The 13060-nt window shown below is 37.0% G+C and overlaps 1 protein-coding gene across 1 annotated transcript in view; it reads right to left on the reverse strand.

Annotated features, from left to right (window-relative positions):
• Positions 1-13060, reverse strand: part of LOC127956971 (centrosomal protein of 112 kDa-like) — a 143050-nt gene that overhangs the window by 83046 nt on the left and 46944 nt on the right. The window contains exon 9 of the mRNA XM_052555306.1: positions 6135-6365. Within this exon, the coding sequence (XP_052411266.1) occupies positions 6135-6365 (231 nt within the window). The remainder of the gene's footprint in view (positions 1-6134; positions 6366-13060) is intronic.

Consider the following 13060-nt stretch of genomic DNA (forward strand, 5'->3'; position numbering starts at 1 on the left):
CAAAACAATCTGATCTACCAAGCCAATAGAACCAAACCGAGGTATGTATGCAACCGTGGGTTAACTGTATTGTTGCATCCCTATTACACACATTAATTTTTTTTTTTTTTTTTTTTTATAATTGCCCCTCTCCTGGGTGAATACCCCTATGATACTACATAAACAGGCCTCAAATGCCATTTTACTTTGGATAGGAATGCTAAAAGAAACTGAAACTTTCTTGTCCAGGCTGGTGCATGAAATCCCCAAGCTGTGATTTACCATGGACATAATAATGGTGCTAAATATCTTAGGGTTTTTTAAGTGAGTTTTATTCTGGATTCTTTTGCAAAGACAAACAAATTGCTATTCTAGCCGATAATGCAAGAATAAATTTGGCCGACTGAGCATCACTTATTTGAGTATGTGTTTATTTATCTAACTACAGGAATTCAGCAGATCTGGTAATAGTGCAAACATTTTAATGCTCACAATTTAAATAGGGCAATTGCAATATTGTGATATATTGAATGTATACAAACGTTATGTAGCAACAATGTTATCAGATTTATGCAAACAGCAGCCTGGCTCATTCTATAAAGTCTCATTTACATAGAAATTATAATGAAAATGCTTTATTTTTCAAATAGTTAATAGTTAATTTTCACACATAGGGGATAAGGTATTATAATAAAAAGCACTGCTTCTTTAAAGCCAACTGAACTGCTGATCTAAAAATCAGCTTTGAACTTAATGCGTTTTCTGACTGGAAGATTTTGTTGAGGAATCTTCAGTAAAAAAGAAAAAAAAAAAAGAGAAAACATGAAAAGGGCTGAATCCGTAGGAATTCAGGACAGGAAGCCAAGATTTGTATAGCCGTTACTCCAAAGCTAAAGAAGAAGAAAGTACAAAGAACATCTGAGCATCAGAGGCACTGGCTGTGAGCTGCAGAAAGAAGTCAGGTTTATCTGGAGGAACAAGGCTCCCAGGGTTCTCTGTGGTGGATGGAGATTGGGTACTGGTGTCTGCACACACATACACACACACTTGCCACAGCCAGATAAACCTCTGTTGTTAACAAAGACTGGAATAAATTCACTTTCATCTTCCTTTCTTTTCACTAAGCGTCTGAAGTTGAAACAATCTAACATATGATCTTATCGCTTCTGATATTCTGTTTATTATTATTTTTATTCCACAAGCTCCCCTTCAAAAAGTGTCTTTCATGAAAACCCATTCATGGATTTAATGGATTTCTCTTTCCTTTTTCTCTGGGATCTGTATTCAAACCCTGGCTGGCCATTTCAGGAGCAACTGACTGCTGACAGCGCTTCTCTCGCCATCACACAAATAAGAAATTTCAGCTTAGAAACATTGCAGAGTCATTACAAATCTAAAAGCCTAAAAACTTCCAAATGTAAATAGCTAAACTTTTCCCTCTGAAACATAAAAAAAGAAGCTCTGACACAGTTAGACCTAACACGGGCTAAATGCACATATGAAATCATAAACTGCCTTTAAAGCATTATGGCAAATAATCTGTAAAACCAGATTAATCTAAACAAAGTTTCTGCTATCAAGCAAACAAGGAGAAACTACTTTTTACACATTCCGAAGAGAATGTCTTCACCTTATCTTCACCATGCTAGGATGGTAAAGCGTTATTAGTATTAGTATTTTAGTATTTAGTTAGTATTTTTAGTATATATAGTTAGTATTTTAAGCAATTATCACATCAGAAATCAGCTATTAACTTCAAAGGCCAGAGGCCTTCGGGATTGTTCTGTCCATTTTATTGATCACCAGATGAAAATCATAAGTCTGAAAGCATAATTAGTCAATTAAGAGTCAATTAAGGAATAATTTATGTTTGTAGCACAGATTGCGCCAAAATTTAGTATAGGGTTATTGGTTTGTTCAAATACCTAACTCTAAATATGAGTAGTAGAGACTGAATAATGAAAAACCACAGATGACTCATGCAGTGGAGTGCAATGGTGAGCTATGAAACAGTGGCAAAATGAGACGCGTGTATGTGTGTGGGTCAGATGTTTTGTTAATCCTCATAGGATAAACCAACTGTAGGAATGAGTTTGATGTTGATCTGGCCAGAGAGAGATCAGAGAGCCGGTTTACCTCCTTTACCTTGCACTATAATAGCCTGGTCCCTCTCGCAGGCCAACGCTAACATCATCACTATGCCATATTTATCTACATCTGTATTAGTAATCATGACAATACTTACCTCACAAGAGTCATCTCTTATGCAGAATACAGCATCCATTTTTTGTGTTTCTCTTTATGACTAATCTGCATCGCTCTGTGAGAACACTGTCTGTGGGACAGTTCTCCCAAAAATTGTCATAATTTACTCACCCTCAAGTTTCAAACCTGTATGACTTTCTGCCTTTCATAAAACACAAAAGGAGATACTGAAAAGTCTCTCCTCTTGAACATTGGTTTGGAACAATTATTATATAATTATTTTTGGTGAAATATCCCTGAATACCTCATTCACACATTTCCTTTAGATTACATGATAACGTTCTAAACAACTTGAAGACTCAACACCAATTTATTTGGCCAATTCTGTCGGTTAAGGGATTCTTTTAAGACACAAGTTGCCTTCTTCAAAGGGACATTATTGGTCTTTAGGAGCCGTTCACACAGAACACGTATTTGCATCTAGAAACACGAGACGCAGCGCTCAGGAATATATATATATATAAAAAAAAAAACTAAAAAAAAAACAAAAAAAAAAAACAAAGTAGAATAGTCTTGTTACCATCGAATAAAACAGCTGTTATGCCAACTTGCCACTGTAAACAAAAGCTTGTAATGCTTGCCCCACCTCTTCTGATTGGTCCACTGTATTGGAACTGACACTGATGAGTGGCTCTGCATATAAAAGTTTAAATTCTTTTAATTTTAAAAGGCATATTAAAAATGCATGCTGATGTGCCAGACACTGCAAAATTCGCAAGACTCTACTGCAATGGTATTAGAAGTCTGTCTAGCACGTTTACATAAAAAAACTATGGAAAGTAGCGCATTGGAATGGAAAAAATTTGATCTGGGTGAACGTCCCCTTAGTACTGAAGCAAAATTCTCCAATGGACAGCTTTTACATCTTAGTCATTTATTTTTCTTCACCATTCACAACAACAGTTTATTTTATCTTCTGTGAATGTATTAAATTATTAAAAGTAGGCCACACTTGGAAGGCTGAACAAGTTATTGCATTTTAATGGAAGACTAAGATTTTTATTTTTTTTAATAATAAGCACTGATGAATTGTCCACAATAAAACTAGGTACGTGCATTACAAAAGTAAAAATTCTACTTTCACTCTAAAATTAGCAAGTATTATTTATCGTCAAATGATGAATGCTTTAAAATTTAACACTGTTAAAAACATAATAGCTTTGGCAGCTTTAGTTTGAAGTGCGTCAATCAGACTCAGAGACAGACTTTGTTGAAGTCCCTTCAGAGGAAGTTTTCAGCCGCAGGTCAGGATGAGTAACTGATGAGGGGTGGCAAAAACAGAGAATGATTTTGTAAACAAGCCTTACGTGTCAGCTTGAGAGTGGAAAAGAGGGGCGGAATTCTCTTCAGATGGGATTTATGTGCAGCAATGTACTCACATATGGTTCCAAATGTAGGCCCAGGATTTATGAAGAGGCCAAATGGCACGCTAATGTGCCGCAGATGTCCTGGGGGAGGGTGCAGTCAGCAGTGCTGCATGAGTTTAATGAAAACTAATCGCTTTGATGGGCCTAATCAGGATTACCCTCTGATCAATACCACCTTTAGCTGGTTCCTGGCCAACCAGTGCTAGATTACAGTCGCTTTCCAGCCCTCATTTTTGCGGCTGGAATCAAGAGCTTTAAAAACAGAAAGAATGCAGGATTTCCAGTATAATTGCCCAAGTCTGCTTGCTCAACCTTGATAGAGCCAGGGGAAAGATGGGCTAATGTGTTTAATTGAAAATTAAAGCGATCTATTCCCTCATTGCTGGAGTTCAAGCCAACACAGGCCATCAGTGAACGTATACTGTATGCAAACAATCAAGCCTTCTGTATTCATTGATCTTCTTATAAGTTTAACTTTATTTGTTGTATGCTCAACAGGCGTGGCTGTGATGTATTAATTAGTTTATTTCAATATAAATATTGTCTAATCAATGGACTAGTTTTAGGTGTTCATAGAACAGGTTTTTCTAATCTAGGGTTGTCCAAATTCGGTCCTGGAGGGCTGGTGTCCTGCAGAGTTTGGCTCTAACTTGCTTCTACACACCTGCCTGGAAGTTTCAAGTATAGCTAGTAAGACCTTGATTAGCTGCTTCAGGTGTGTTTGATTAGGGTTGGAGCTAAACCCTCCAGGACCGAGTTTGGACAACCCTGGATTAGAACAACCTGTTCTATGAACACCTAAAACTAGTCCACCCAAATGTTCCTCTCTACCATCATTGATTTTCATGTTTCAATATTTAAACTTAATGAATTGCAAGACAGAAAAACTTGGGAATGACATCTAGGTTGGTAAATATTTTTTGGTGAATCCTTACAGCGTCTGAAACCACAACCTTTGAGTATCCAACTGATATTCTCAGGAATACTGCATATTATGCAGTAGATACTGTCAAAATAACTAATTTGGTAGTGATATAAATAAATTCCTGTAACTTTTTTTTGTTTGTAGTAAACTCTGAATAATGTTTTCTACAAAATGAATTTGTCATGAAAAACGTTGTGAAGATTAGCACCCAGGCAATCAATTTATTATGAGATGACTTGCTTCCACCCATTGACCATTCCAAGATGGCCATTTATGTAGTACTGTATATCTACACTCACCTAAAGGATTATTAGGAACACCATACTAATACTGTGTTTGACCCCCTTTCGCCTTCAAAACTGCCTTAATTCTACAAGGCATTGATTCAACAAGGTGCTGAAAGTATTCTTTAGAAATGTTGGCCCATATTGATAGGATAGCATCTTGCAGTTGATGGAGATTTGTGGGATGCACATCCAGGGCACGAAGCTCCCGTTCCACCACATCCCAAAGATGCTCTATTGGGTTGAGATCTGGTGACTGTGGGGGCCATTTTAGTACAGTTTAAACGATGCACAATTGGCACTGAGGGGCCTAAAGTGTGCCAAGAAAAAATACCCCACACCATTACACCAGCACCACAAGCCTGCAGAGTGGTAACAAGGCATGATGGATCCATGTTCTCATTCTGTTTACGCCAAATTCTGACTCTACCATCTGAACGTCTCAACAGAAATCATCAGAGACTCATCAGATCAGGCAACATTTTTCCAGTCTTCAACTGTCCAATTTTGGTGAGCTCATGCAAATTGTAGCCTCTTTTTCCTATTTGTAGTGGAGATGGGTGGTACCCGGTGGTGTCCTCTGCTGTTGTAGCCCATCCGCCTCAAGGTTGTACGTGTTGTGGCTTCACAAATGCTTTGCTGCATACCTTGGTTGTAACAAGTTGTTATTTCAGTCAAAGTTGCTCTTCTATCAGCTTGAATCAGTCGGCCCATTCTCCTCTGACCTCTAGCATCAACAAGGCATTTTCTCCCACAGGACAGCCGCATACTGGATGTTTTTTGTAAAACCTAGAAATGGTTGTGCGTGAAAATCCCAGTAACTGAGCAGATTGTGAAATACTCAGACCGGCCCGTCTGGCACCAACAACCATGCCAAGCTCAAAATTGCTTAAATCACCTTTCTTTCTCATTCTGACATTCAGTTTGGAGTTCAGGAGACTGTCTTGACCAGGACCACAATCCTAAATGCATTGAAGCAACTATCATCTGATTGGTTGATTAAGTAATTGCATTAATGAGAAATTGAACAGGTGTTCCTAATAATCCTTTAGGTGAGTTTATGGTTAGTATTAATTGTGTTTAAGAACTAGTTGAGTCTCCTTGCATAATTTGTGTTAAGTGCATGAACAACCTTTGATTGGAGCTTCTTATCTAGACAGTAACTCAGTAGGGTTTAGAACAAGGCTAATGATGTTTAACAGGTCACCCATCTGTCACATTATACAAATGCAGTATAGCAGGTGGGTCTTGCGAACTGAATAGCAACCTACAGTAGAATGCTAAAAATACATTCTGTCTGAACTCCACACCAACCTTTTCTTGGGTCAGCTCTCTTTCAGCCTTGTGGGTTCTTTCCAGGTCCTGCCACACCTGATCCATCTCGGCCCACAGCCGATCCAGGGCTGCTTGCTTGTCCTGAGAGGCCTGCTGTCGCTCCTCCTCCCACAGCACACACAACTCTGTCGGCAGCTCTTTCCTCTGAATGTGGGCTGCCCACAGCTCCTTCCTCAGAGAATGCACCTGGTCCTCCAGATCAGAGATGGTCTGGTGAGAAACACAAACAATGAAATTTGTAAATACATTAAGGTGAACCCATCGCTGGAACCGATGATGTGTTTCTGGAATACTGAATCTGGGAATTGAGTGCAAAGTAAAAAAAAAAAAAAGATGGAAGAGTCTGGATTAAGAGAAAGAGGATAAGATAAACAACCCAAGCAGGCTGAGTGGAGCATTTGTGCCCATTCCAGCCAGGAAGAGGAAAACAGACACCACAGCCTCTGATCTCTAAACCACAAGAGTTCAACATCAAAGCTCAGCATTCCACAAAGGTCAGCGGTTTGATTTAATGAGCAAAATTAGCGCAAATCAAAGGTCAGCTACCCATGGGGATGAGGTATTGCTTGCCATTTCTCATTTCAGGAAGATGAAAAACCTTATAAATTATCAATAAGATTCTACTTTAACATAAAAGAGAGTAGTTGAATTACAAAAAAAAAAAAAGAAAAAAGAAAAAAAGAAAGAAATCAGAAGCATTACAGCATAAATCAGCCCTTCATAGAGCTATCAAAGACCTCGTTCTGAGGGTCACGAACCGTCTGACACATTGACCGATGGTTGAAACTTGAGTACATAAGGACAGTATTATGGAGACGAGGTAGAGTTACTCACTTGTAGTAGTAACAGGGCTAAAATTTATTTCTAAGCCACCTGACCTTTCACACGAAACTGCATTCACACTTCGGTAATTGGATATATTTCAGTATAACTTTATTTTAAGTTCCAATTCTCACTATTAACTATAACTTTTGCCTCAATAAATTCCTAATTTGCTGCTAATTAATTTGTAAAATGGTTGTTAAGATTAGTTATGCGGTAGGATTAAGTGATCTAAAATATGGTCAAGCAGAACAAGGCACTAATATGTGCTTTAAGTACTAATAAACACCCAATATGCATGCTTGTTAATAGTGAGAAAATAAAGGCTACCTATATATCCAAACAATTCTGAATAATCTAGATAAAAAACAATTTAGCAGAAAAAATGACTCGACTGCACACACTGGGATTTGATAATATTTTGAAAAGTGGGCTGTGATTTTATTGGTCAACACAGTTTTTTCCCACACCCCCATTACATTGACTACATCAACAGAAAAGTTGCTATTATGTGTTGGTGAATGATTATGAAAACCAACATTTCTCTGTAAATAACAAGAACTGAAAAATACGGTGTTTGTTAGTAATTAACAGCACTATTGATGCTATACACACCATCACACCAAATAATCTGCACTCCCAAAGTGTTTAACACTCGCACAGATGGTGGCGTGTGGTAGAGTCTGGCATGTTGGGAGTCCCTCGTCTACTCCTTGTGCTCACAAACATCCCTGGGAGGAGACTAATAAGTGCATCACGTGGCATGTCTGTCGGAAAAGCATCTGAAGTTGTTTTGCGGCCACTTGGGGAATAGCAGCAAACTTCAAAGCCGTGTCCCACAAACACCCAGATGCCAAGACTGCGTGCAGTTCCAATATGGCCAGAGAGGCGCAGCACCAGCCCACATGCTGCTGCAATGGCACAAAGCTATTAGATCTCAGCTCGGAGGAGCCTTTAATCTATAATTCCCTCTTAAACTGGACTTTGGGAAGAATTTTCTGATGCATCTTTGATGGGCTTGGACGTGCTTGCATAAAAAGGAGCTGAGAAACTAGCACAAAAAATGACAAGCAATAATCACTGAGAATGTCACATCACGTATGATGCAACTTCAACAGCTTAACAAAAGCATTTAATAAAAATGAAGTGAGAGAGAGGGAGGAATGTAAGACAGACTATGAATTATTCTGTTATTTATGCACATATACATTAAGAACCAAGAGAACCAAAATACAACAATAAAAATATGCATGCACTGGCCAAAACACACAAAAACTGTGCTTGCCTGGCTTTTAGTGAATTCCTCAGAAAATAGGCCAGAGACTCAGCAAAACAGATCTAAATCGCTGTATCGGGCTAAACAAATTCACCTACAGCACTTTCTTACAGTGGTACAGTACTTCTTGTCAGCGTTGCTCCAGTTAATAAAGTTTCTTTATTGGTATCTGTGGTTCCATGAAGAACCTTTAACATCCATGGAATCTTTCCATTTCACAAAAGGTACTTTATATTGGAAAATTGTTGTTATTTTAGTATTTCACCTTATTTCACAAAAAAAAAAAAAAAAAAAAAAAAGGTTATTTTAAGCTTTTTCACTGATGATTTGTTGGGAATCGAAAACTATTTATTATATGGCATTGTTGTGAAAACCCGATTTAAAATGTTTATATTTTTTAAAGTGTTCATGTCATCACCATGCCTTAAAGGGCGTTTACACTGATGAGTAATGGCCAAACAAGTAGAAGTCAGAAGACATTCATTTTCAAAGAGAGAAGCCTATACAACTTCAGCGCAAGAGATGGTTTTAAACTTTTACACAGTTTAAACAAATGACCAGCTGCTGTGAATACCAATGGGAGTACAGATAGTAAAGCTCATGTGATCCAACTGATAAAACTGGATACAGCAGTCCATTAGAAATATCTTCTCAAAACCAACTGAATCCAAATTGGTGATTTAACCACTGTCAATGTGACTTCATCATAACCAAACTGCTTCGCTATATAAACAGCTAGCTGTACACACTGAGAGGATTGAAAAGTTTTTGTCATTAGCAGAATTCTATGTACAGAATGAGATTCAACATTTGGAAAGTGAAAACCATATTCACTGGCAGTGTGTACTGTAAAGATCAAGTGTCATCTAACCAAGGTTTTGTAAAACATTTGTTAGTGAGCTATCCCGAGAGCATTTCTCAGGGAAACAGGACAGGCATGAATAAAAAACGAGTATGTCGGTCCCTGCTCTTATGGTGATTTCTGAGCTATTATATGTGTGGCATGTTCCTCAATTAGCATTTTCAAGGACCACAGCCCCATTCTAGATGAAAGACGGATGGTGTGATCCAAATCTTCAGCTGAAATGCATTTGCATGTCTTTAAGTGTTCAACGTGAAGCCTAGTGAAAAGCGTCTGTGCGTGATCTGCTTCAGTGATGTCTGGCCAGAGATTAAAACTCTTTTCATCATCGAGGGCCCATCTGGTACTGAGAGCCAGTCTGCTGGAGCCCATCTTCAATGACCCATCACAGCTGGATGGACGGATTCATGATGGTGCTGTTTTGTGTTTTCCAGAGTTGAAAAGCGCAGCTGAAATCAAGACAATGGTATTAAATGACTGCTTAAAAACAGCCGTGGTTTGGCAAACAGGCCTTTGTGTCAGCCATATTCCTGAAATGTGGATGTGAAATTATGGATATCCAGTTATTGATAAGCGTCCAGTCGTAAAAACTATGAAATAACACAAACGGGAGTGTGGGAATTACAAAACCAAATCTTTAAAAAATGTGCTCCATTTGAGCTTCTGCAAAGCAGCCACCCTTTGCCTAGATTACAGCTCTGAGATTGCTTGGGTGGAATGACAACCCGAACGACTGAATCCAAACCCCCTGCTGGTGCAAGAGACAACGTGACCACCATCAACAAGCCTGTAGTTTTTGGCACATCAGAAAGCAGGCCTGATCTCCTATGCCATGTCCGCCTTCATTTTCTGTGTTCTAATCTCTTACTGGGGAATCAAATTCTTTGAAAGTTTGACAGCATCATTAATTTTCCGATCAGAGCAGTATGATGCTATACTCCATGGATTTTAGATGTTCTCCCATGCTGTTTGAACTCAATGCTACATTTTCTGAGAGAGAGAGAGAGAGAGAGAGAGAGCGAGAGAGAGAGAGAGAGAAAAAAAAATTGCCAGGAAACGTAATAGTGGATTTGAATGGCAGAATGAAGCATCTGTTGTTCATACAGTGTGTCTAAATGAAATTAAATGACTCTGTTTTGTAAGTGTCTGAGACATTAACATCTGTCTGGAGATCAAATCAAATGAAATATGCAACAATTAAAAAAAAAAAAAAAACATTCTATAGACATCATACATAACTACAAATGCATGAAAATTATATATTTGTGGTAACACTTTATAATAACTGCATGCTATTAATCATTAGTTAAGCAGTAGGAAACAGTTAATTCATCATTTATAAAGCATTAATAGACATTTATAAGCAGTTTATAAATACAGATATAAATGCTTTATACCTGAAAAGCATATCTATAATGTGTTTAATAATTGTTTTTTTTTCATACTTTATTAATTATCAATTTATCATTTCTAAATTAAGTATAGCATTATTCACACACCAGTTATTAAGGAGTTGTCAATGGTTCATAAGATCACTTAGAAATTGTAAGTAAATGATTAATAAACTATTTAAATGTGCATTCATAAATATTTTTATTCAGACATATAGTAATAGTTACTTATAGTGTTAATAAATGGTTTATGAACATGTATTTCTACTGTAATTCACGGTTAATTCAGGTAGTTATAAAACATATGTAGTTGTTAGCTAACTATTTTTGTGAGCTCATCTAAAGTGAGGACTATTAATGCCTTGTAAAGCTTTTACAAATGAGATTTAAAGGCTGTTAATATTTCTATGTTTTGTATCACTGTGTGGTGTTTGTTTCCGTTTTTTGTTTAGAAGATAACTGAGCCTTTAAATATCCTTTATAAATGCTTTACAAGGCATAACTAGACTCACTTTAGATGAGCTCACATAAATAGTTAACTGACCACTACTAAATGCTTTATAACTACCTGAATTTACTACATTTATTGTGATCTTATGAATCACTGGCAACTCCTAAATAACTGATTTGTAAATAATGCTATACTTCATTGAGAAATGATAAACTGATCATGAATAAAGTATGAAAATACAATTATTAAACACATTATAGATATGCTTTTAAATCAAGAATAAAGCATTTATATCTGTATTTATAAACTGTGTGTGAAAAACTGTGTATAATGCTTTATAAATTATGAATAATCTGTCTACTAATGCTTAATTAATGATTAATAGTGTGCAGTTATTATAAAGTGTTACCATATTTGTTTCAGTTTCACTTTAAAGAAATTTGTTTAGCTTTATAATAAATGTTGTTTATAAAGTGTAGTTTGTTTTATATGTATATTTACCATACTGTTCTGAATGCAATTAAATTTTATTAAATTAAAAAGTTTTTGTGGAATCAGAGAAAATATAAAATACATGTTCATATAATTTATGAATTTTTTGACAGGTATTTTAAATAATAATAAAAAAAAATACAGTAGTACAAAATGTCTACATCATGCCATATTTCAATTAATATTTTGACAAAACACACAACATGCAAATATTTAATAATGTCTTAAATTACTCAAAATATGTACAATAAAGGGTCCCACTTTAAATTAGGTGTCTCTAAACACTTTGGACTTAATAATAAAATAATGAATTGTTAGATACAGTGTATCTACTGTGTTCATGTTGAATTACAAAACATTTTTGCTTCTTATGTTGGGGACAGGTTTGGTCTTATGGTTAGGTTTAAAGTGTAGAGGTACAGGGTCAAAAGTGTTATTATAGATGTAACTACAGAACTGAATTACAGATCAATTAAGATCAATCCTTGTTAAACGGGATGAATTACAGCTCAACTGTCAATAACATTAACATTCCAGCAGTGAAGATAAATAAAAGTGTAAATTCTGACCATAATGATAGTTATGAAGAGCACAAGCACCCGCCTGTTGTAAACGTGTGGAGTGGGCATTAAAGTGCATGTGGTCTCTGGAGTCTGCTGTGTATTGGTTTACTGTGCTGCAGGCAACTATATTTACTGAGAACCATCCTGATGCTCTGGTCTTTTCATCCTCAAACAGACTAAAGAAAACAGGAACCCGGGGGGCGGCAGAGTCTAAGGAAACTAATACACAGACTCCAGTCCAGAGACGAGGGGATTTTAACTCCCTCATCAGCTTACTTCAGATCGATGCAGCCCACCACAGCCACGCTAAATTTAATGGACCACTGAATGGAAACTGAATTTAGATTTTACTGGGATGTGTAGACAAACTTGAAATCTCCAATGGTGTCTGTAAAACCAGATGTGCTGTGATTTCCTTCAGCTAACAGGAAAACACACGCTGACACTGTGTAACTTGGGTTACAGAATGGGGCATGACAAACCAATGGTACTGAGCGAAAACAAGTAACCGCGACCTGGAACAAAAGCTCACTGTGCTGTGAAAAATGCACAAGTCATTTGCTCATCTCGCACGCTCATGATGTCCTGACCACATCAAGACATTAGTCTGAATTGCTCATCTTCTTTGTGTGTGAAGGATGTCCATTCACACTGCCAGCTTACCAAAGCATGTCTTCTGAATGATTCCAGGATTTCTGATGGATTACCGTCACTGGATCATCCTGTTTTTGTTGACCAACAACATATGGGGCAAGTGGTCAGTGAACCTATATGACAATAGTAATTATTTACACTAGTAATTATTGCCACAGAGAAAGGATATTGCTAAAATCACAATCAGAAGATTTTATTTTTCAGCTGCTTAAAAATAAAGACATTTATATAGATTTTTAAATCTTGCTCATTGCACCTCAGTATTTGAAAGAGCTCTTGTTACATTACATTCCTCCACGTCCGCTGTGTTCTCAAAACTCAGGCAATTTGATAATACCTAGAATATCAAAATCAACTGCGGGCGGCAGATCCTTTTCCTATTTGGCACCTAAAC

This window comes from Carassius gibelio, chromosome A3 (genome assembly GCF_023724105.1).
Source record: "Carassius gibelio isolate Cgi1373 ecotype wild population from Czech Republic chromosome A3, carGib1.2-hapl.c, whole genome shotgun sequence".
NCBI lineage: Eukaryota > Metazoa > Chordata > Actinopteri > Cypriniformes > Cyprinidae > Carassius > Carassius gibelio.